The sequence below is a fragment of the Chionomys nivalis genome, chromosome 3 (genome assembly GCF_950005125.1).
Source record: "Chionomys nivalis chromosome 3, mChiNiv1.1, whole genome shotgun sequence".
NCBI classification, from domain to species: Eukaryota; Metazoa; Chordata; class Mammalia; order Rodentia; family Cricetidae; genus Chionomys; species Chionomys nivalis.
The window spans coordinates 57,153,359-57,177,612 of record NC_080088.1 but is presented as its reverse complement, the minus strand read 5'-3'; the positions used below and the strand labels follow the sequence as shown (position 1 = coordinate 57,177,612).

The 24,254-nt window shown below is 43.5% G+C and overlaps 3 protein-coding genes across 4 annotated transcripts in view; 1 reads left to right on the top strand and 2 right to left on the bottom strand.

Annotated features, from left to right (window-relative positions):
* Positions 1–2,563, bottom strand: part of Zbtb11 (zinc finger and BTB domain containing 11) — a 37,738-nt gene extending 35,175 nt beyond the window's left edge. For both annotated transcript variants that reach the window (XM_057763681.1, XM_057763680.1), the window contains exon 1: positions 2,030–2,563. In XM_057763681.1, the coding sequence (XP_057619664.1) occupies positions 2,030–2,339 (310 nt within the window). In that variant the 5' untranslated portion in view covers positions 2,340–2,563. The remainder of the gene's footprint in view (positions 1–2,029) is intronic.
* A 2,870-nt stretch (positions 2,564–5,433) lies between these two features.
* On the bottom strand, positions 5,434–11,052 carry Rpl24 (ribosomal protein L24). The gene is made up of 6 exons (XM_057763682.1): positions 10,937–11,052; positions 10,753–10,828; positions 10,197–10,307; positions 7,153–7,289; positions 6,643–6,706; positions 5,434–5,557 (listed from the first exon to the last, which is right to left on the bottom strand). The coding sequence occupies exons 1-6, from the start codon at positions 10,939–10,941 to the stop codon at positions 5,477–5,479; spliced, it is 474 nt and encodes a 157-aa protein (XP_057619665.1). The 5' UTR covers positions 10,942–11,052; the 3' UTR covers positions 5,434–5,476.
* A 12,629-nt stretch (positions 11,053–23,681) lies between these two features.
* Positions 23,682–24,254, top strand: part of Cep97 (centrosomal protein 97) — a 33,886-nt gene continuing 33,313 nt past the window's right edge. The window contains exon 1 of the mRNA XM_057765136.1: positions 23,682–23,788. Coding sequence (XP_057621119.1) covers positions 23,746–23,788 — 43 coding nt within the window. The 5' untranslated portion in view covers positions 23,682–23,745. The remainder of the gene's footprint in view (positions 23,789–24,254) is intronic.

Below are 24,254 nucleotides of genomic sequence, written 5' to 3'. Positions count from 1 at the left end.
CTCAGTACTTAAGAGTACTTATGCTCTCTTAAAAGGACCAGGGCTCAATTCACAACCATCTATAACTCCAGCTACTGGGAATTCAACAGGCATGCATGTAGTGTACACACATGTATGCAAGCAAAAGATACACATAATTAAATCTAAAAAAGCTTAAAAATATATAAACACTATAAGCAAAACTGCTTTACTCATAGGTGAAGTCACTATAATTTATACAATTTCTCCAAAGCTAAGAATGGCATAATTCTTCCTAATGAAATCTCTATTATTAGTCCTAACAGAGCAGCCAATATAGAGAAACTATAAATATATTATTTATACTTCTGGGAAAGATTTATTAAAAAGTCAAGTATGAGTCAGGCAATGGGGGTGCACACCTTTAATCCCAGCGCTCGGGAGGCAGAAGCAGGGGTATCTCGAGGCCAGCCTGGTCTACAAGAGAGGGAGTTCCAGGACAGGCTCCAAAGCTACAGAGAAACCCTGTCTTGGAAAAAAAAAAATTACTTGCTGTTCTTACAGAAGACCCCAGTTCAATTCTAAGCACCCACGCTCACAATGTTCTTTAACTCCAATGCCCTCCCCTGACCTCCATGGGCAACTGGTACATACATTGTGCACATACACATATACAGGGAAAATATTCCCATACATTAAACTAAAAATATGCTTTTCTGCTTTCACGTGCTTCCCAGATCAAAAATTTTAGCGCTCTCTCTCTCTCTCTGGTTTTTCGAGACAGGGTTTCTCTGTGTAACAGTTCTAGCTGTCCTGGAATCAGCTCTGGTCTCGAACTCACCGATATCCGCCTGCCTCTGCTACCGAGTGCCGGGATTAAAGGGGTGCACCACCACCGCCCAGCTATGGCTATTATTTTCTAGCCCCCAAAACAATCACTTACATCAGGTCCCGGTGGCACAAATTCGTAATCCCAGCTAGTGAGGCATTTGAGGCCAGCCTAAGTAACTTATAAGTAACCTAAGCCTAAATAGTTAAGTCAATGAATCACGGTAGCCTTATCTTTTCTCAACGGGCGTAGTCTCACAGTTCCAGGGGCCGTTTTGACAAAAATCAAAAGATTATTAAAACAGGCGGGTGTGGTGGCCCACGCCTTTAATCCCAGCACTCAGAAGGCAGAGAGGCAGGTGGACCTGAGTTCAAGGCTAGACAGAGTGAGTTCCAGGAGTTCCAGACAGCGAAGGCTGTTACACAGAAAAACCGTGTCTCGGAAAAAACACACACAAAACAGGATCTGACATCACCGTAATTGGTAAATCAGGGCTGTAATCCCAACACTTAATAGGCTGAGGCAGGAAGATTGCCATACTCAAAACAAGGGAGGAAAACATGTCCAAAGCGGTATAGATGCTTCCTAATAAAATCTCTTATGATGGTGTGCCCATCTTGCCCCTTGCCCCAAGAAAAAGTATCTGTCAGTCTTTAAGACCACCTAAGGCTCTAAAAAATGGCCTCCAAACGCCTGATCACAATTACTCCTAACTGCGTTTTTTTTGTTGTTGTTTTTTTTTTTTATGTTGCAGTTGCAGAATCAGAGAAATGCGGGCAGGGGAACCAGAGATTCCCAAACCCACTGGCCCAATCCGATCGGGCTCGCTGACGACAGCAGCCCAGGGTCTAGGCGAGCCACCAAGGGCAGAGAGGAGGGGTCTGAGCCTCGGGCCCGGCCCGCCCCCCTTCCCTAGGGGCCCGAGGAGGCGGGCCCAGGGAGGCCGCGCCCCAGCCTCCGCGGCTGGCCCTGCCCCGGGGGAAGCCCCCTGAAGCCCCACCCCGGGCGAGGGTCCGCCCCCCGCCTGCCGGGCCTCCTTCCTGTGGGGAAGTGCGGCTGCTTTGGCGTCCCCCGCCCGTTCGTGCGGCTCGCTTCCGCGGCCCCGGCGCAGTCGAACGCCCGCCGGCAGGCCGGCCAGGGGCCAGGCGCCCGAGCCCCGAGGCTCGCGACGGGCGCACGCAGACCTCGTGGGCGGGCCGTGGCCCGCAAGCCCGCCGCCCCGCCGCCCGGGCCGGCGCTCACCTCGCCACCAGTACGTCTTCGACAGGTCGTGCCAGGTCTGATGCCGGGTGTGGTGAGTGCCCCCGGGGCCCAGGTGGGCCGCCTCTATGAGGCCCTGGCGCCGCTCCGGCTGCAGCACGACCTCCAGCTCCGCAAAGGTCTTGCGGTGCCGCTGCCGCCGCTGGTAGTACAGGGTCCCGCCGCGCACCACGTAGCAGGCGGCGGCCTTGCGGATTTTCCGCTTGACATTGCCCTCAGTGCCCGGCGCGTACGGCTCCCTTTCGTTCGTCAGATAGCGCAGGATGGCCCGATAGCTTTCCTCGCTTGACATCGCCGATGGCAGCGCCCTGAGGGGGCCTGTCAGCGGCCGGGAAAGGCAGACAGCGCTCCGGCTCCGTCCAGATGCAACGGCAGTGGCGACAGCACAAGGAGCAACGCCCACGCCTGTGGTGGGCGCTCCCCGAGGGCGCCCGCGGCTCCAAGGGAGAACCGACGACTCGGTAACCAGGGGGAACTGCACTTCTGCAGCGCGCGGGATCCGCTGGCCACTGACAAAATGGCTGCTGCACCACCGGAAGTGACGCGCGCGGGGGCGTGGCCTGGGCCCGATTGGAGCGCTCTTGGTTTCTGGCTCTGAGTGAGCCGGCGGAGTGACGTCAATGCTGCGGGAGGACATTTTGGAAGAGGGTACGCTTCTTCTGGCAGATGCGAGGGTCTTCGGCAGACATCTTAAGTCCTGGCAGGCTTTTTTTTTTTTCCCCTTTTCCCACGCTCTCTAAAAAACCACGTGTTTGAGCTGTACGGTGTTTGTTGCCCCAACAGAGACCCTCCCCCACCCAAAGAGTAAAGGTGACCGTTTTCCTGTCTACTTTGACACTCGATATACTGGATTCCGCCAATTTTGAAATTAGATGTCGCTTGCCACTGTCTGGGTTCCGGGCAAAAATAGTCGCAGTATTATCAAGCATCAGGTGTCTCAATGTTATGAATTATCCTCTTAGAACTACCTCCAAACTATCTCCAAGGAATAAGATTTTTCTAGAATCCTCATCGTGACGACTGTGCAGGCCCAGATTATTTAGATGGCTCTCGGTTAAGAGCACTCGCAGCTCATACTGTAACTGAAGTCCCAGAGGATCTGACACCTTCACACCATGCACATAAAATTAAATAAACTAAAATTAACACGGATAGGCAACTTGGATTACCTAAATTCCTTGTCGCAGTATGCTGTTGTCTTGGATTGCTGGGACACTTGGTGCACTTCGCTAAACTGTAAGTTCCAGGCTTCCCCAACCCATGAACTTTGGCTGAAAATATCATTAATTTTTTTCGTACTGAAATATAGAGATGTTGGAGTACAGAGATCTCTGTTGGTAAGGAGCAAGCAGATGGCTGTGCCCTCAGGAGGAAGGGATTAGGGTTTCTCTTACCATAACGGAAACGAAGAGCATCCTTCCCTAGCCCATAAGGGTGATGCAGATATCCAAACCCATGTAAGGATTTTGATCTGTACTGGATGTGACCTCATGATTCTAATACATACTAGCAAGATTTTTTAATACAACCTTGAGAATACAGGGAAAATGAGGTAGTAAGTCCACTAAGAACCGAATTAATTTACTTTTTGAAGTCATTAGTATCTAGAGGTAACAGGAAATGCTATTAGTACATTTTTTTGGTGATCCAGTTTTCTTCTAAGTCAGGCTTTATTTAACCTTGTGCTTATTTCTAGCTCTTTGAGGGCCACCTGTGCCATAAGTCAACTGTCTTCAGAGATTGTCCTGTTCAATTATGTCCTTGCAAGGATCTGCATTCCACATAAGACTTTTTTTACACCAATTAATGGATTTTTAGGGGAAAGATTGTTATACTAGGCTGGTCCCCAACCGTTAACAATCCTACCTCAGACTCTTGAATGCTGAAATTAAAGACTGCACCTGCTTCGCTTTTGTACACACCTGCGTTACCAGGCTGACAAATTTGGGGGCTCAGCTGGAAAGGTGTCAGTTGACAGGGTTTCACGTACTCAGGCTTGACTCATTCATTGCATAGCCAAGGTGACCTTGAACTTCTGAGAAAATTTAACATTTGATACAGCTTTATTACTTTTAGTTCAAAAAACAAGTACAGTATTCCATACTTAAGCAATACTGAGCTGCGTGCTGATGGCATATCCTTCAATGCTAACACTTAGGAGGCAGAGGTAGGCGTGTCTACGCAGTTGAGGCCAGCCTGTTCCAGAGTTACAAGGTTGCCAGAAATACAAAAGTTTCCAAAACCAAAAATTCAAAAGCTAAACATAGCATCGAACTGTAATTCAAATACTCCAGTAGGAAAATTACTGAGCTGGAAGCCAGAGTAGGCAGTATGTCTCTTAACCTTTCTCAAAAGAATACAGGTGGTTGTGGTGGCACCTGACTTTAAATCCCAGCACCCAGGAGGTAGTAGTAGGTGAACTGGGAACCTAGGACAGCCAGAGCCAGGCATCTCAACAGCTGGATGTATTGGTGCACTGCTATATATAACCCGACAGACATTCTGGATCTTCCAGCAGTCTTCAATCTATAAACTACAAAAGGCAGCAGTAGTTTTCACTGCTCATCATAGGAACAGATTAATAATTTTAAACTCCTTAGAGCCAAGGATAGCTGAAGCACTAGTCAATAGAAGGCAAACCCAATATAATTCTTTAACTAAGGGTAGTGAATTTAACCAATCTAGATTAACAAAATACTGCCAACAACTGAAAGCTCTGTAATGTAATATACCTTTAATGCTTCCCCACATGCAATTGACTGGGTTTGATCCCTAGCACTGCAAGGAAACCCTACATTTGGGGGGGAGGGATAATGATTAGGTTTCATGGAGCCAGGTGATGGTGGTGCATGCCTTTAATCCTAGGAATTGGGAGGCAAAGGCAGGTGGATCTTCTGAGTTAGAGGTCAGCCTGTCTACAAGCTAGTTCCAGGTCAGAGAAACCCTGTCTCGAAAAAACAGGACAAAAATACACAGAGGCTTCATGGCGGCTGGCCTCGAACTGTTTTCAAGTCTCCCACATGCTGGGATCATAGCTGTGCTCCAGACACAGCTCACACCCATATCATTTTGTTTGCCATCTCTTCAACTAATGTTATATTAGGCATTATTGCTGAGATAAAAATATTTTTAAAGTTTTCCAGACGTCTCATTATGTAGTTCTGGCTGTCCTGGAACTCACAGAGATCCACTTGTCCCTGACTCCTGAGTTTAAAAGTGTGCAACAGAGAGCATGGCCAGTTAAAAAAAAACAAACAAAAAAACCCATTTTTAGCAGGATATTGAACGTTAGGAACTCAGGCAACCTAAACATACAGTCTGTGGCTAAGCCACCCTCCCCCCATACAACATGTTTTATGAAAGGGAAAAGAAAATCCAACAACACCTAGAGTTTGAAATGAACTTTATTCAAAACTCTGATCTACCAAGTTAGCGTTTTCCACCAACTCGGGGAGCAGAGACCTTCACAGGCTTCACAATCTTTTGTTTAGGTGCTGCTTTTGTGGGGGCCTGTAAAGAGACAACAGGGCATTATTCCATGGAATCTTGTCACTTTGTCCTCATGGTCGAGATTCTTTACATACCCTTCACTGCCTTTGTAATTTAACTACATCATTACCAACTTCACAGTAACTTCACCATATTTAAAGTTCCTTTCCACCATGTAATATTACAGGTTGGGCAGTAAGATGATACAATGTAGTGTGGGGCCCTGAATTGTAACAAAGTTTGGGTTATTTTGGAAGGATCTTCAGGCTGGCTCTGAACTGTTCCTGTCTCCACTCTTCACAAGTGCTGGGACTTGAGTGTCATACTACTTACTACAGTCATTTAAGTATGATGCATTTAATTTCTCTTGGTTGGGACACACTACACAGCATAACACATGTAGAGTTCACAGACATGTGGGAAAATTAGCTCTCCTACTACCATAGGGTCCTCACTTTACCCACTGAGTCATCTTGTTGACCCAGAATGATCATTTTTTTAAACATTTTTATTACGCTTGAAGGCTCAGGGTCTTGCATGACACGTGTACAAGTCAGTACAACTCAGTGTTGGTTCTTTCCTTTCACCTCGTGTACCCAGGGCTAAATTAGGGTTGGCAGCAAGTGCTTTTACTGGCAGAGCCATCTTGCCCACTCAAGTATAAAAAACTGTTAACTTTCTAGCTTTACATTTTTTTAACTACTAGAAAAAGCTGGGTAAATTCATTATACTGTTGTACAGTTATTCAAAGTGTAAAATTACTTCAAAACACAAAAGTCAAGCTGGGTACAAGGGACCATACCCATAATCCATTTAGGCAGCAGAACTATCCATCCTTAAATTGAGACAAGTCTTGTTCAGGCCAGTCTCAGTTATAGCAACACATCTCAAAAAACAGAAACCCACCAAAAACAAAACAAAAATCATCTTATTTTCCCTTTTTTAAGGCACCCTAAAATTAAGACTCACTGGAAACCTGAGATATAACCACTGACTTGGAAATTAGCTACAACCATTTCCAATAGAAACTTGCAGCTGTCATTTACTAACCCTTGTATTAAAGATAAAGTTTCCTATTGTAAGAAACCCAAGAAGAGCCCAATTACCTTGGCAGCAGCCATTGCGGTCTTCTTGGATGCCTGCTTAGCCTTTTTTGCTTCCTTGGCAGCCCTGTAGTGAGTGTCATAAGCAACATTAAGCCCAAGACTTTACTCTTTAAGAACACAACTTACTGGTAAGGAGCTAAAGTTTTGGACAAGTAGACTCACTATCATATATTCCTTCCCCATTATTTATGAATTAAATCCATTATCCAGAGCCAGCTCAAGTGTACAACCTTTGAGGCCAAGACAGGAAAATCTTAAACCCGAGGCTAGTGGGGCTTCACTAGAGAGCTTGGTAAGGAGCCCAACAAAAAGATCCCAAGAGTTGTCAATAAATCCCATTACCCAAGTCTGCTTAACATAAGAAATTGTGTGTACTGAGGTTTAACAAATTATAGAGTATAGGCCTGCATTATGCTTCAGAAACTGACAGTCCCATGAAACTAGGTTCCCACAGTAGAAAAACCATCTGGTCACCCAATAGCTGCAGTGTCAGAGTGGAACATTCCTCACCTGATGGCCTGCTCTCGCTGGGCTTTCCTAACTTCTGGTTTCTGATTCCTCTTGGCCATTATATCAGCAAGGGATGCACCAGTGATGGCCCGCTGGAATTTGACTGCGCGGCGGGTTCTTTTTTTTTGAATTTCTTCCTACAAAGCAAAGACTGGTTGATCAACCTTATTCAATAACTTTTGGAAATGTAAATTAAAGTCAAAGAACTTTTCTTTCTGTGTGTGCATATATGTGTTTGAGACAGATTTCTCTGTGTAGTCCTGCTATACCTTGGTGCTACGATTAGGTATGTACCACTATTACTGGCCTCTTGGTCAAAGAGCTCTTAAATTTTATACTCAAATTAATTCATGCCAATTACAAGAAATAAACATTGCTTTCCAGGTTATAAATTGTTTTAACCTTGTATCACAAATCATGTTCTCTTTTGCTTCTGAAAAAGGACAAAAAAATTATTCAATTTTCAGGAAGAATGGTTCTCTTCAGGAGTCAGATGGCACTTTTAAAATGATTGTAGGGGCTAGAGAGATGGCTCATCAAGTAAGAACACTGGTTGCTCTGGCAGCAGACCCAGGTTCAGTTCCCAGCACTATATGGTGGCTCACAACCACCTCTAATTCCAGTGCTAGGGCCCTGACATTACCTCTTGACTTCTGCAGCACCCAGCACACACATGGTACATGTACACGCATGCAAACAAACATTCACACATATAAAAATAAGTTTATAAAGGCTAGTATATTAAATGATTTTGAAGTCAGGCAGTGCTGGAGCATGCCTTTAATCCCAGCAGTTGGGTGGCAGAGGCAGGTGGATCTCTGTGAGTTCGAGGCCAGCCTGGTCTACAAGAGCTAGTTCCAGGACAGGCTCCAAAACTACAGCAAAACCCTGTCTCAAAAAACCAAAAATAAATAAAATAATTTTAACAAGACTGTTTACAGACTTAAGAAGTCAAATCTACCTACAAAAAGGGCTTAGGAAGTGAATACTAAAAAACCCACCAAACTTTAGTATCCAGGACCCCAACGTCTGCTGTAGATTCTATACTAGAAATCTGTATTCAATATCATAGCTATTATGAAAAACAAGTTCTCATTGTGTAGCCCAGCAGTGGTGGCACAGGCTTTTAAACTCTTGAGTTTGAGGCCAGCCTGGACTATAGTGAGTTCCAGGACAGCCAAAGCTTCACAGGGAAACCCTGTCTTGAAAAACCAAAAAAATAAAAAATAGTTTCTTTTCAAAGATTTAATCTTACAGTAAGAAAACCCAAAATATGTTTCATTTCTTATCCAAAATCCTTAAAACAGTTCTCCATTCTCTTACCCTCTCCTTACATTTCATTCTTTATTAGTCTGCCTATTCTTGGCATCTCTCTCATTAAAGTGAAACCATGGAATTATCCATTTTCCTAGCCCAGCTCAACGTTTAATCTAGCCCACCTAAGATCATCAGAAAACAGATACTTATAATTCATAAAAGTAGCAAAAAATTTAGTTATAAAGGAAGGTTGAGAACTTAGCCTCTTTCCTCAGACTATCTTCGTGTTTCTTCAAAGCTGGCTGTTCCCCACTCTTTAAAGGGTTAAATATCCCACTGCATATATCTATGGCTGAATATTCCTAACCAAAAAACTCCCCCCCCCAATAGGGGGGTGTTGAGCAACCACCACAAATTTCCCACAAATGGGAAATTTCACTGCTAAGTTCATGTGAGGGTTTGCCAACAAATTACAGGTCTGGGAATATTTTTTTTTAAGAAAGTTAAAAGAAAAGGGAGGAAGGAATGAAATCAAGAACACGTTCAGGCTAGAAGAGGACTAGAACTATTTCCATCACCCAACTATCTTTTAAGAACCCCAAAGCAAGCAGTGGCGGCACTCCCCTTTAATCACAGCACTCATGAGACGAAGCAAAACAAGTTTCAGGACAGCCAGAGGAAGACAGAAACCCTGTCTCGAAAAAACAAACAAAAAACAAGGAACCCCCACAATAGCAAACTTTCTAGCTTCAAGCATTCAACCTATAGCACCCACATCTTTTTTGGAGATAAGGGAGATAGTTTGCAGCCTTGACTGGCCTCAAAGTCAATTCTCCTGCCTCAGCCTTCCAAGACCTCAATACCAAATTTTGAGTACTTGCTTTCAATATTAAGAATGTAACTGCCCGTTGTTAGAATTTTTTGAATTTAACATTTTGTCAGCCTGGTCTACAGAGTTCCAGAAAAAAAACTGGTCTCAAGCCGGGCGGTGGTGGCGCCGGTGGTGGCGCAAGCCTTTAATCCCAGCACTCGGGAGGCAGAGGCAGGTGGATCTCTGAGTTCTAGACCAGCCTGGTCTACAAGAGCTAGTTCCAGGACAGGCTCCAAAACCACAGAGAAACCCTGTCTCGGAAAACCAAAAAAAAAAAAAACAAAAAAACAAAAAAAAAAAAAAAAACGGTCTCAAAAAAACAAAATTAACATTCTGAGTTAAAGCAAAGGTTTGTCAAGGCAGTTGTCATTCCACTTTAGCAGGATACTAAGATTCACGTTTCTCTACACCCTCACCAACACCTAGAAGATGCCCATTGCGACATCCAAAGAGATCTAGTGAATGAAATTAGAAATGAATCCTCCCACTAACTGTGCATTCTGCTTTAGGAAACAAGGTTTGCTTAGGTTGCCCTTGAAACTCTTCCACCCCAAAACACTGGGATTTTAAGAGCAGTCCACGTCCCCATGTAATTAATATATGTCACACCCAGTGCTATTTCCTCTAACATAGCTAGTAACTAGCCAAGCCTGACTACCTAAGCTTTGGTTCAACTACCCACCACACCTCTACCCACTGCCAACACCAGACATCCCAAGGGCCTCTACAATGAAACTTGCAGAGGAGATCCTTTCAACACACGGCCCTAAGACTTTGGTATACAAGGTGACATCTAGCTCTGTAATTTCTGTCACTTGTTTGATGCTTTCAATTTTAAGTCTTATTTAATCAAGATTTAACATGGCAGAATCTGACAGCGCAATTTTAAGAGGCTAGCAAGCTGTAAGCCACTTACCGACTGTCCTTTTTTGTGTTTTCTTCTGTACAGGACAGTCCAGTTTATCTGCCGGGGATTCCTTTTGGACAGGAATGCGGACTCGCATTTTGCATTAAGAAACTGGAAAACCTGAAGTTAACAAATTCATAAATTAGTCACACCTTTTATACAAAGCATAAGACGCCGAAATTGAAAAATCCTCACATGATTTTTAGTCTAGTTTTTTCATCTTGGCTGGGACACAAGTGACAGGTAACAGGGTGGCATCAAGGTCTCCACATTTCATCTTTTCTCAAGAGCAGGGGAACCTACACTCGTCGCCAAGGGTCGGATGGCGTCAAATTTTGAGAAAATCTGGCTTTTAGTCCTTTCAGACTCAAAAAGACGCGCAGCCCAGCTCCGAGTCCTGACCATTTCCCTTTCTATGGCTATTAGTTACAAAGACCGCGCGTTTCCCGCCTGGCTCACACCCCATCGGGATTCACTCAGGTTTCCCACCCGACACTTGGCCGGCGGGGTGCTCCCCAGGCCAGCCGACCAGCCTTACACTCCCTCGGCCCAGCCGGCTTTTTACCTTCCCGTCGGTCCTGGCGTAGCGCCGCCCGTGTCCGGGGTAGATCTTGTACCCGCTGAAACTGCACAGCTCGACCCTGGAAGGAAAACCCAAATCCCGTTAGGACGTGCACCGCAAAGAAAAGCCATCCCCAGGCGCTCTGCCGCAGGATGGAGGCGGATTGAGATGAACAGAGATCGCTTACTTCATGATGGGAGCTGCCGCCCGGCCGGAGGAAAGATGGCGAAGAGAAAGAAAGAATTATGGGAAAACCCCTTATAGGGCAGGGGAAGAGACTCTCCTCCCTAAATTCCCTTCCGGGCGCCCTGCGATGATGTCACTTCCGGGATCCGGGTCTGGTTTCCTAGCAACAGCTTTCCACCGAAATTACTGACAGTTACTGACCTCCAAAGGTTCTGTTGGGCCCGAGGAGGTGGCCGTCAAAAAGATAGGCTTGGCTTTGATTCTGTGCCGTTCCATTCCCCGCAGGCAAGTGTTCTAGAATCTAGAGCCAGCCTTTTGCAGAAAGCTTGGACAAAAGACAAGCGTGTTACACGTGTCTTTTCACTTCTCAGGAAGACCGCAGACGAGTATCTCTCTGGTAAAGCCTGAAGGTCACACTATGCCCTTGCCTTTGAAATCAAATTAAATCGTAGTAGCTGACAATGTGGTCCAGAGATAGCGCGAGTGGCACCTGAAACCTTGAGTTAAATCTCGATCTTCGGGACCTGGAGAGATGGCTAACTCAGACGTTAAGAGCATTGGCAGCTCTTCCGGAGGTCCTGAGTTCAATTCCTAGGGATCTATGCCCTCTTCTGGTATGCAGGTGTGCATGCAAATAGAGCGCTCGTATATAAAATTTAAAAAAAAAAATCCCTTAAAAAAAAATTCTTCAACTTCAGAAAAAAAAAAAAAGTAATAGTTTTAGCCTGACACGGTGGCGCAAGGTTTTTAATCCCAGTTGTTTGGGAGGCCCCCCTCGCAGGTTGGTCTGCATAGCAAGACAGGGCCCAGACTACATCTACTACTACTGTGTCAGAAACTAAAACTAGCCGGGCTGTGGTGGCGCATGCCTTTAATTCAAGTACTCAGAAGAATTAAAGAGTTAAAGATTAAGAAACAAGTGGATCCCTGTGAGTTCGAGGCCAGCCTGGTCAAAGAGCGAGTTCGGGACAGGCCCAAAGATGCAGAGAAAACCTGTCTCAAAAAACCAAAAATAAATAAATTAATAAACTAAAAATAATTAACCACTTATTTAAATATGCCCGCGATCGTATAATACCAACACTCAGGAAATAACACAGACTGCAACAAGTCACACACACACATACAAAGCTAGTTTTTTTCTGTTTTCTTTCTTTTTTGCCTTTTAAGAAATGCTATTTTAAGAGGCTGGAGAAGATGGTTCAGCAGTTAAGAGCACTGACTGCTCTTCCAGAGGACCCAAGTTAAATTCCCAGCACCCACATGGCAGCTCTCAACTCTCTGTAACTCCAGTTCCAGGAGATCTGGCACCCTCACACAGACATACATGCAGGCAAAACATTAATGCACATAAAAGTAAAGAAATCCTCAAGAGAGAAAGAGAAGCTATATTAACCCTGGAAACATGGCTCAGCAGTTAAGAGCACTTGTGCTGGCAGAGACCTAGTGTTTGAATCCCAGCATCCACATGGAGGCTCACAATCATCTGTAATTCCAGTTCCAGGGACTGTAGCTCTGTCTAATGACCTCCAGGGGTAACACTATGACACATGGCACATGTACATACATTCGAAATATTCAGATACATAAAATAAAATTAATAAATCTAAAAAATATTTTAATTAAATAAACTATTTTAGTTGGGCAGTGGTGGCGTATGCCTTTGATTCCAATTCTCAGGAGGCAAAAGCAGGCAGATCTCTGTGAGTTCAAAGTCAGCCTGGTCTCCAGAGCAAATTCCAGGACAGTCAGGGCAGCACAGATAAACTCTGTCTCGAAAAACAAACAAGCAAACAAAAAAGCTGTTGTAAAATTTCCTGGCCTGGTGTGATGGTGTACACCTTAATTCCAGCACTCTGGAGGCTGAGGCAGCCAGATCTCTGTGAGTTCAAGGCCAATCTGGTCTACAGAGCTAGTTCCAGAACAGCCAGAATACATACATAGAAACCCTCTCTTGAAAAAAAAAATGAAAAAAAAAAGTACAAATTAGGCAAAGTTGTTTTACCCACCAGGTAAAATGCTTACCTCGTAAAGCTGATGACCTGAGTTCAATCCCAGAGCCTACATAAAGGTGGAAGGCAAAAACCAGCTTCACATAGTTGTCCTCTAACGTCCTATGCTTGCTGTGTGTCCTGAAGCACGATTAAGTGTGGCTGCTGGGATCGAAGGTGCATGTCACTGTGTCTTCCAGGACTGAAGGTATGTGTTACCATAACCTGGTCTGTAGGGCCGACCAGTAGGACTGTTTACTCTCAGATCTTCAGGCAGTCTTTATTTATTAAAATACAATTGAAATGCCACTACATTCCCCCTTTTTGTCTAAAATGAAAAGGCTATAACTAATATAAGAAACTATAAACAGGCCAGGCAGTGGTGATGCACGCCTTTAATCCCAGCACTCGGGAGGCAGAGGCAGGCGGATCTCTGTGAGTTCGAGGCCAGCCTGGTCTACAAGAGCTAGTTCCAGGACAGGAACCAAAACTTACGGAGAAACCCTGTCTCAAAAATCCAAAAGAAAAGAAAAAGAAAAAGAAACTATAAACAGTAAGTACAATGACTATATATACTATATACAGGCAATAAATACATCAACAATGTTTATTCCATTTGCATTTGACAAATTCAGAGAAAATGCAACTATCCTATTTTGGTGAGTCCAAAGTCTTAGACCTAATTTACTTTCTATCATAACTTGCTTTGGTAAACTATAACTATCTAATCTTCAACTCCCTCAGAGACCCAAGAAGGAAATAATATTAACTGAGTAAGCAGGAAGTGCAAACAAGTGACTTCTAAAAATGTGAGTAATGACAGAAACAGCTGGCTGCCTGGACAGTCACTGAAAGTTCTTCTGCAACATTGGGGCATCTATCTTCGGCCTACAGGCCTAGTATATTTGGCAGACTTTCTGTGATGCAGGATATTTTGTGTCCTGCCTGTCTAACTAGGATGGCATTATGTCAGCATTGGAGGCAGGGGCATTTTCTTGCCCGGTGAGTGGCTTACTTTTGCCACAAAGAAAGTAAACACCATGTAGAGTTTCTTTGATACCCATTATCTTCTCTGAAGTAGATTGGTGCTGCCAGAAGCAGACATATCTCATTTTCATAAAAAGAACAACCTAGACTATTAAAACATCTTAAATGTCATATTCTGTATCTCTCTGAAGTATTTAAAGATGACCTATCTATCTAAATTATACCTTTGTTTGACATTGAAAACATACCTAATGTGGCTACAAGTTTGATTATACTAGGTAATTAACTACTAATCTATATTTCTTAATTATCCTAAGCAGTTGATGGTAATAATTTTCAAGGACTAGAGATTTGTATTACATTGTTAAATGTGCTGTATAGGTATGTACAATACCTGAACAAGATTAGAACTGTATGTTCAATATGTCTTAACAAAATTAATCTCAAATTTGCATCAATATATAAAATTTGTATAACATGTAAAACCAATGCAAAACATTTAAAACCAATAGTTGCTTTTAAAAGTAGATTCAATAACCTTTTTATCTTATCATATTTATGTCTCCTTTTTTCTTTTCCTTTCTGTCTCTCTCTCTCTCTCTCTTTTAATTTTTTGGTTTTTCTAGACAGAGTTTCTCAGTAGGTATGGAGCCTATCCTGGAATTCACTCTGTAGACCAGACTCACAGAGATCTGCTTGCCTCTGCCTCCCGAGTGCTGGGATTAAAGGCGTGTGCCACCACTTCTGGGCTTCAAATCAAGTCCATCTTCTAAGACACAAAGCACATTCTAATGGTATTGCAGTTGCCTAGCATGCCTAAGGTCCCAGCGCTGCAAAAGAAAAAGTAATTAACATTTTTTTAAAAAGGAAACTAGATAATTTGGATTACTAGTAAATGCAATACATGCTGATATATTTTAAGAGAGGTGTAGTGACCTATTGATAACATGATTTATTGATTGATGAGTATATATATATGATTAAAAAACATAAAAATGTTGGTGATGAAATAAAAATGATAAGTACATAAATGTTTACTGTAAAGTTCTCTCAATTTTCCTTTTGGCTTTTCAACACAGTAAATAAAGGGAGCCCTCTTCTGGAAGAATCTGATATTACAGTTTGGCTCAGAAAGTCAAACATGGGCAGAGGAGTGATTTATGTTTTGCAGGGCCTGGTATGCAATGCTTGTCTATCCTTTTTCACAGACTATTGGCTCATTCTCATGTGTCCAGCCTGTCCTTATTATTTAGAAATACTTTTCCCTCTCCACTGGCTAAATTTTTACTTTCATCTTACTTTCTCTAGAATAGGGAATGGCAAATGTCTTCTGTGAAAGGCCATGTAGCAAATACTTGTTGAGTTAGAGAACACGTTGAAGATATCATGTTGGTACATATACGGCAAGGGGAAGAACAAGATTACACAACATTCTTGCTGACACAATTTCTGATATATTGAACACAGTTTTTAATTATTTTAACCTTTATTTTGTTTTGTGTATATGGGTGTATGTATGTCTGTGCACAATGTGCAGGTAGTGACCACAGAGGTCACAAAAGGATGTCAGATACCTAGGACGGGAGTTACAGACAGGTTACAAGCTGCCATGTGAAGGCTGGAAATCAAACCCTAGTCCTCTGCAAGAATAGTCAGTTCTCTTAACCACTGAGCCATTTCTCCACCCCCAAGCACAGATTTTTGTAAAAACAAATTTGCTAGCCTGGGAAATAGCTCATTGGATAAATCTCAGGCTGCCAGTTCTGACCGCCTGAGTTGGAGCCCTAAGCCCATATAGTGGAAGGAGAGAACTAATTCTGTAAGTTGTCCTCTGACCCCACACATGTGACATGGTATGCGTGCACACTTCCTCCTGCCCTCTCTCTCTCACACACACAACCTCCACACACACACACACACACACACCCTCCACAACACACATAAATGTGATAAACTTTAAAGCCTACTAATGAGAATTAAATTCTTTTTTACATTTCTGTTTTTTCAGAATGTTTTTTTATATTTCAAAGTTGTTTATTACCTGTCATCAAATTAATTAATGTACACTTGTCAGTTATGATATGGAATGTGATTTTACAGACTTTACCTTTGGAAAGTACTTTTGTGTGTAGATAGACACCACACGATGCTGATAACAATCTGAGCATGTAAGTTTGCTTATTAATTCTTATACCCACTTGGGACCCAAGAGAATGCCGCTCAATGAAGGTCAGGTTAAGAGTCCCTTATTTGCTGGAGGTCAAGAGCAAGCTTTGGCTGGAAAGAACTCTAGGCCCAGAGAAAAAACAGGGGAGGGTTTATAAAGCCAAAAAACCCCACGATCACATCATGCCAGAGGCAGGACGGGATGTAGTTCTATCAGATGTCATAGTTCGATTGATTACAACGGTTTTCAGTTCTGTGAAGCAGTGGTGCTCCCGTGGCTGCAGGTACAGCTGTGTGAGAAACTCTGCTCGGCAGGATGTGGTTAGTGCAGGCTGCGAAGAGGGCTTAGCTAAAACTAGGACAAAATGAAGTCACCTTGGGCCACTCATCACGTGGAAATCAGTAACAGAAAAATGCATTACTTGGTTTGAACAAACAAATACTAGAATGCGCCGGGCGGTGGTGGCGCACGCCTTTAATCCCAGCACTTGGGAGGCAGAGGCAGGCGGATCTCTGTGAGTTCGAGACCAGCCTGGTCTACAAGAGCTAGTTCCAGGACAGCCTCCAAAACCACAGAGAAACCCTGTCTCGAAAAACCAAAAAAACAAAAAAAACAACAAAAAAATAACCAAATACTAGAATGCTATTGGATATTTGATGACACTAAGAGTTACAGTTAGTTGTCATATTTAATAAAGCTGTCGCTTTTTATTTTAACCTTAGTTTTTTTGTTTGTTTGTTTGTTTTTGTTTTTTGGTTTTTCGAGACAGGGTTTTTCTGTGGTTTTGGAGCCTGTCCTGGAACTAGCTCTTGTAGACCAGGCTGGTCTCGAACTCACAGAGATCTGCCTGCCTCTGCCTCCCGAGTTTAACCTTAGTTTTTATTTTTTTAAAAAGATTTATTTATTTATTATGTATACAGTGTTCTGTCTGCATGTGTGCCTACAGACCAGAAGAGGGTCCACATCTCATTACAGATGGTTGTGAGCCACCATGTGGTTGCTGGGAATTGAACTCAGGACCTCAGGAAGAACAGTCAGTGCTCTTAACCTCTGAGCCATCTCTCCAGTCGTAACATTAGTTTTTAGAACTACATGTTTTTTCTTTTCTTTTTGTTTTGATTTTTGGTATTTTGTGACAGGATTTCTCTGTGGAGTTTTGGAGCCTGTCCTGGCACTAGCTCTTGTAGACCAGGCTGGCCTCGAACTCCCAGAGATCCACCTGCTTCTGCCTCCCTGAGTGCTGGGATTAAAGGTATGTGCCACCACCACCTGGCCAGTCTATTTACATATACATCCCTGGACTACTAGCTCAGGAGTCCCACGACCCACAATGGGCTAAGCCCTCCCACATCAATCACTAATTAAGAAAATGCCCATAGGCTTGCCTACAGCCCAATCACATAGAGTCGGTTTCTTAATTGTGGTTCCCTCCTCTTAGATAACTTTAGTTTCTGTCAAGTTGACAAAAAAACTAACTAGCATACTTACCGTTAAATCCCTTCATATTTTGTGAAAACAGTGGTATAAAGGTTATGATTAGTTCGGGGTGACTCCATCTTGCAAGTAGCATTAGTTCCATTTTGGGTGCAAAGGCAGAGGCAAGGCAATGCTGCACACTGTGTGTAGGTACCACCACCTAGCATCACCCACCAGGCACAGGCTGATAAATAGCTATTGTTTTCTTTTGGAGATGGGATCTCATTTAGCTATGATTCCAGGCTAGCCTTGAACTCACTTTGTAGCTGAAGGTGGCCTTGAACTTTTGATCTTTGTTGTAGTTTCTGTTCTGCTGCGAAGAGAAAGACACCATGACCAAGACTACTCATACAAAAGAAAGCATTTATTTTGGCGCGTGCTTACAGTTTTAGAAGCTTAGTCCGCGACTGTCATGATGGGAAGCTCGTGGCACGGTGCTAGAGCAGTAGCTGAGAACTTCACATCCTAATGAGGGCGACTGGGCCTGGTGCGGGCTGTTGTAACCTCAGAGCCTGCTTCCAGTAACCTCCAACAAGACCATACCTGCCAATTCTTCCTGAACAGTACTACTAACCCAGCGCCAAACATTGAAATGTGCGAGCCTACGGAGGCCGTTCTCGTTCGCACCAAACATTGAAACGTGCGAGCCTTCGGAGGCCGTTCTCATTCACACCAAACATTGAAACGTGCGAGCCTACGGAGGCCGTTCTCATTCGCACCCCGCGTCTTCTCACACTCGCTTTCCAAGCATTGGGATTACAAGAGTTGTGGCCACAGACACACGATTCCATGCCTATTTTTGTTGTTGTTGTTGTTGTTTTTGTTTTTTATTTTTTGTTTTGTTTTGTTTTTCAAGGCAGGGTTTCTCTGTGAAACAGTCCTGGCTGTCCTTGAACTCACTCTGTAGACCACGCTGGTCTCGAACTCACAGAGATCCATCAGCCTCTTCCTCCCGAGTGCTGGAGTTAAAGGCATGCACCACCATCACTCACCCCATGCCTGGTATATAAAGTGCTGGAGAAATAACCCCAGGGCTTGATGGATGCTAGCCATCCTTAAGTCTTCTAAAAACTTTTTAATATTTTTATTTTCTGTGTATAAATGTTTTGACTGCTTGCATGTCTATGTACCACTTGTGTATCTTGTGCCCATAGAAGCCAGGAAGGTGGATCTCATGGAACAGGGATTACAGATGGTTGTGAACCACTATGTTGATGCTGGGAATCAAATACAGGTCCTCTGGAAAACCAGTCAGTATTCTTAACTGCTAAGCCATTTCTCCAATCCCCCAAAATTTTAATTTCGGGTCATTTTATGTAAAATAAAATGTAATTCTTTTGATTTTTTTTCAAGACAAGAGTTTCTTTGTGTAGCTCTGACTGCTCTGGAACTCACTTTGTAGACAAGACTGGCCTTGAGATCCTCCTGACTCTGCCTCCTGAGTACTGGGATTAGAGGTGTGCCACCGCTACCCACCTGTTTCTTTTGATTTTTTTTTTAAAAAAATATTTTATATTTTATCTGTGTGAATGTATGTGTACACATGCACTTAGGTACCTGTGGAGGCAAAAACTTGGATCCCTGGAAGTGGAGTTAAAGCAGTTATGAGCCACTTAATGTGGGTGCTGGGGACTTAATTCCAGTTCTCTGAAAGAGCAGCAAGTGCTCTTAACTGTGACCCATATCTCCAGCCCCTCTATTTATTTATTTAATGCTGAGACCTGTTGCCACACCCGAGTTCCATGCCCACACCCACACGGTGGGATAGAACCAGTTCTCACAATCGCTCTTTGACTTCTACATGTGCATATTAGTAACTTACTTTTCAACTTGCAAACGGCGAAGTTAGACTTTTTCTCTCAGACATGGTCAATTCAATCCTAATTACTGAAGCACCTTCACTGTATGGCAGTGATTGCAGTATCCACAAATATTTCCAGGCATGGTGGCAATGTCAGTAATCCTAGCACTCGGAAGACTGAGGCAGGACTATTTTAGTGAGTTTGAGGCCAACCTAGGCTGCAAAGTAAATCCTTCTCTCAAAAACCAAACACACAAATGCTAGTCCAGTGTTGACTTTCTCTCCTAACTGTGTTATCTGAACTTTGTGTACATTCCTCTCCGAAGCCGTGTTGCGCGTTCCCATGCACTATCCGAGTCTTCTTCCTGAGCTCTTCCACCTTCCAGTTCATCCTTGTTATGTGAGTACTTGCACTTTTCTAAGCACAAGTGTTTTGTGTCAGTACTCAGTGAAAAGCCCCGAAAGAAAATGGATGGAGCGAATGGTGGAAGTCGAACGAGGTCAGCTTGTGTTTGGGAAGTTTCTGAGGGCGACATTGATGTGACAGAGGGCATTGTCTTGCCTGGATCATTCCGGTAACAGTGGGCAAATGAAACAGGGAGACAGAGCTGGGGATCAAATGTGCATTGCTGATAGACATGAAAGAGCTCTGCGCCTGCCAAGAAACACTACCTTTCTGAGAGATTTGCAGGGTTAATTAGTAGAATTCTCCAACTCATTCAGAAATTGCAGAGCTTAAAATTCAAGCAAGAAGGCAATTTTGTTAAAAGGTTAGTGGTTTGGTTTAAATGTCAGATTGGTGCCTGGAACACAAAGGTGTGTCTGTGTCTGGGAAGTATTGCTGGGTCATGTGATCATATGGGAACATCTAACCTTTGGGCCCTGTCCTGAGGAACGCAGGACAGATGAATCCAACAAACCCATCTCCCAGCTACTATTGTAAACGTGAGAAAATCTGGCTCCTGAATACCTTCACCCCTAATATTGCTGGGTCCCCTTTCTAAGTAATGACTTTGTTAAATAGAAGAGATCTGCAGCCCTTTCTTTACCCCCTCCCAGAACTATTGTCTCCATACTCCTTAGAGCCCACTCCAGTTATGACAGCAATGTCAGCGTTTTCAGAATTAAAGTGGGGTATCCTCTGAGGACCCTTAAAATGACAAAATAAGCCATGGTTTGGGGGAGATGGCTGCACCTGCAGAGGGCCTGAGCTTGGTTTCCAGAATCTACACTGGTGGCCCACAACCACATTGGAGGTTCTTTTCTGCACACACACACACACACACACAAATAAAAAGAAAATAAATCTTCAAACATAAACCAGGATAGTGATTTTGAAGAGAAGGTTCTGATGTATTTGGGTTTTTTGATAATGGTACTGAGGTTCCTTGTTTTGGAGTCTTAGTCTTTTTTTTTTTTTTTTTTTTTTTTTTTTTTTTTTGAGACAGGGTTTCTCTGTGTAACAGCTCTGGCTATCCTGGTACTCACATTGTAGACCAGCCCGACCTCAAACTCACAGAGATATGCCTGCCTGGGATTAAAGGTGTGCACCATCACCGCCTTAGTCTTCTAAGTAAAATAATTTAGAGACAGACTTGAAAGTTTGAGGACAATTTTATTATCCTTTGAAAGAAAGAAAAACAACAGGGCAGGCAAGCTGTAAATATGAGCAGCTATTGGAGAAGGGAGCTAGAGAAGAGGGAGAGAGAAAACCATGCCAATTGTAAGCAGCCTAATGGCAGACAACCAGCCACATGGTGGAAGGTGACAATCACAGAGTTTTCCCTGCCCCAAAGTGCTGGATTAAAGGTGTGTTTAACCCAGTTAGATTAACCCATAAGGGAAGTAACAATAAATAGTATGTAATATTCTGCTTTTGGAGCAATCAGAATGTCATGTCTCCACTCAGGAACAGAGGTTTTCCATTCTTTTTACCAGAATGAAATTGGTTTCCTTTAAAAGGTCTCAACAAAGCCCTGGCATCTTCAATGTCTCCTAAGACAACTATAACATTTCCCCCTCAAATACTAAAATTATTTAGAAGACGAGAGGAAATCAGAGACTAGATCTCATCATTCCCACCATGCAAATCCAGAAGTCCAACTCCAGGCTGGTGTGCCAGCAAGGATAAGTTGTGGGTTGGAGTTTTGGTCACACTGTCAGGTATATCTCTAGGAAGGGATGCTTATTTAGAGGAAGAGAGAACAAGAAACTAGCCCAGCAAACAGAATTTCCTTTTGGCATCTCTACTCTATTTTTCTTTAAAGAATTTATTTATTCTTATATTATGTGCATTGGTGTTTTGCCTGCATGTATGTCTGTGTGAGGGTGTCAGATCTTGGAGTTACAGACAGTTGTTAGCTGCCATGTGGGTGCTGGGAACTGAACCCAGGTCCTCTGGAAGAGCAGTCAGTGCTCTTAACCGCTGAGTCATTTCTCCAGCCTAGGTATCTCTACTCTTGATCTAGGACGGGAACAAGAACATTATGATTCTGGCCAAGGTAGGAAATATGACTTTGGTGTATGGGTTTGCTGGTGTTCTGTCCTAAAATTATGGCTTGTTTCTGTTACTGGAGTATTTTGGGGAGTCCTGTCAAAGCTGCCACATGTTACAAGGGAATGCAGGGTTTCCTCCTGGGGTTCTTAGTCTCATTAATGAAAGAATTTAGGAATAGACCCAAAAGGAAATTCAAGGACTATTTTGCTAGAGTTTAAAAGGAAATCTCCAGTTTAAAAGGAAATTCTTACAGAGGACTTAGTTTGGGTTTCCAGTATCCACATGGTAGCTCACAGCTGCCTGGGTTTGTTTTTTTTTTTTTTTTTTTTAGATTTATTTATTAAGTAATGTCTGCATGATGCATGCCTGCATGCCAGAAGAGGGCACCAGATCTCATTATAGATAGATGTAAGCCACCATGTGGTTGCTGGGAATCGAACTCAGGACCTCTGGAAGAACAGCCGATGCTCTTAACCTCTGAACCATCTCTAGCCCTCCAGTTTTTTTTTGTTTTTTGTTTTTTTTTTTTTGGTTTTTCGAGACAGGGTTTCTCTGTGGCTTTAGAGCCTTCCTGGAACTAGCTCTGTAGACCAGGCTGGTCTCGAACTCCCAGAGATCCGCCTGCCTCTGCCTCCCGAGTGCTGGGATTAAAGGCGTGCGCCACCATCGCCTGGCTCCTCCAGTTTGTTTTTGAGACAGTTTCTCTGTTATGTAGCTCTGGCTAGAACTCACTATGTAGATCACACTGGCCTTTAACTCATGGATCTGCCTGCCTCTGCCTTCAGACTGCTGAGATTAAAAGTTTGGGTCACCATGCCTGGCTTGCTTTACATTTATACATATAAAACAATAAGACTGTTTACTAAGTAAGGGGTCTCTTAGTTAAAAGAAAGGGGGGATCTTTATTCCTTCTTCAGAATTAGAAAATTATCTTTAGACTGAACCATGGGCAACAGACTAGGTCTTTAAGGAAAATGATGTCAAAGAAAAAAGGGAATCCAAGACAGAGGAAATGCTTTTTGAATCGTGAGCCCAAAGAGCTGGAAGCCTAATTACTGGATTTTCCTGAACAGAAAGTTCAGACTTTGGAGCACCCTTTCAGCAAGGGCAGAGGTCAGTATGTAGAGAAGTTGGTGAGAAAAGTGGGAGCTCCCTTTGAACTATTGAGCGACCTTTAAAGTCCCTATCAAGTTTCCCTAAATATCGTCATTTCCACTCTTACTGAGTTCATACTTAAATCAAAAAGGGATAAGTTTGTCCCTTCCAACCGTGCAAAGTAAGTAGTCTTGACTTTGGAAGCTATTTTAAATTTCTTTTGAATACTCCAGAAAAAGTTCTGGGCACTTATGTATCAAATATACTCCCTTGGTCAAAAGCTCTGTTAAATGTAGAAGAACCACCCCTTAAAACAAAAATGTCTATTTCTGTGGCTTTAAATCCATTTAGTTAGTTAAAATTTCAAATACAATGTATCCATCTTGACTGTCTCAAAATATTTATTCATTCCTATAGCGAATCTCAAACCTTTTAAACTTAATTCAGAATTGTCAAAATGGGTAGCTGTCATAGAGACTTCTAGCAATGAGCCCTCAAATTGTTTACTTTAAATAACGTCCTTATAATGTGCCAGGTGGTACAAGTGTCAAATTTCTCTAACACCTGGATCTGGAGTGAAATGATTTATCTAAGGTTGCAGCTTGCTCACCTATCAGGGTCCCCTAAGCTCTTTTTTACCACTCACTTTCAAGCCTGTGATTCCCATCCGGCAGCCAATTGGGCCGGTTGGGTGCTGTGCATCCTGGGAGTTGTAGTTTGCAGTTCCCCACTGCCGACTACATGATCTACAGAACGGCTGAGGACGGTTGCCTGGTGCCATTAGCAAGCGGCAAGTATGGCGGTAGCGCGAGCCGACGGAGCTGTGACTCCGGGAGAAGGTAGGATGATCCCCACCACTAAGCTCCAAAGTTTACTTCACTAAGTCATATTAAATAGTTGCTTAGTGTAAAGAGAAAGCCTGGGTTTAGACGTGCAGTTTTGGACCAGTTCTTTTGATGCGGGGCTGAAGGCAGCGCGGAGGCGCATTAGCTACTGGGAGTTGTAGTCCCGCTCTCTGGTCCAGTTCGGCATCATTGCGGTAAAGATTGGATGAGGGACTGCAGCCCCCAGGAGCCTTCGCGGTGCCTGGCGCCCCCGTCCCGCGCTCTCCTTAGTCTGACTGGGCAGTGGGTTTCGGACTGCGGCGACCTTTCTGGGACTTTTACTTTGAGTTCCGAGTGTCCATGGAAAATTGGCAGAGCTTCTTTATTTCTTGTGCCCCCTCTTCATCAATTCAGAGAACGTTCAGGAAGCATCTTATCTGATACCGCATCATAGCCACCTGAACTCTTCATTGGAAGTGGC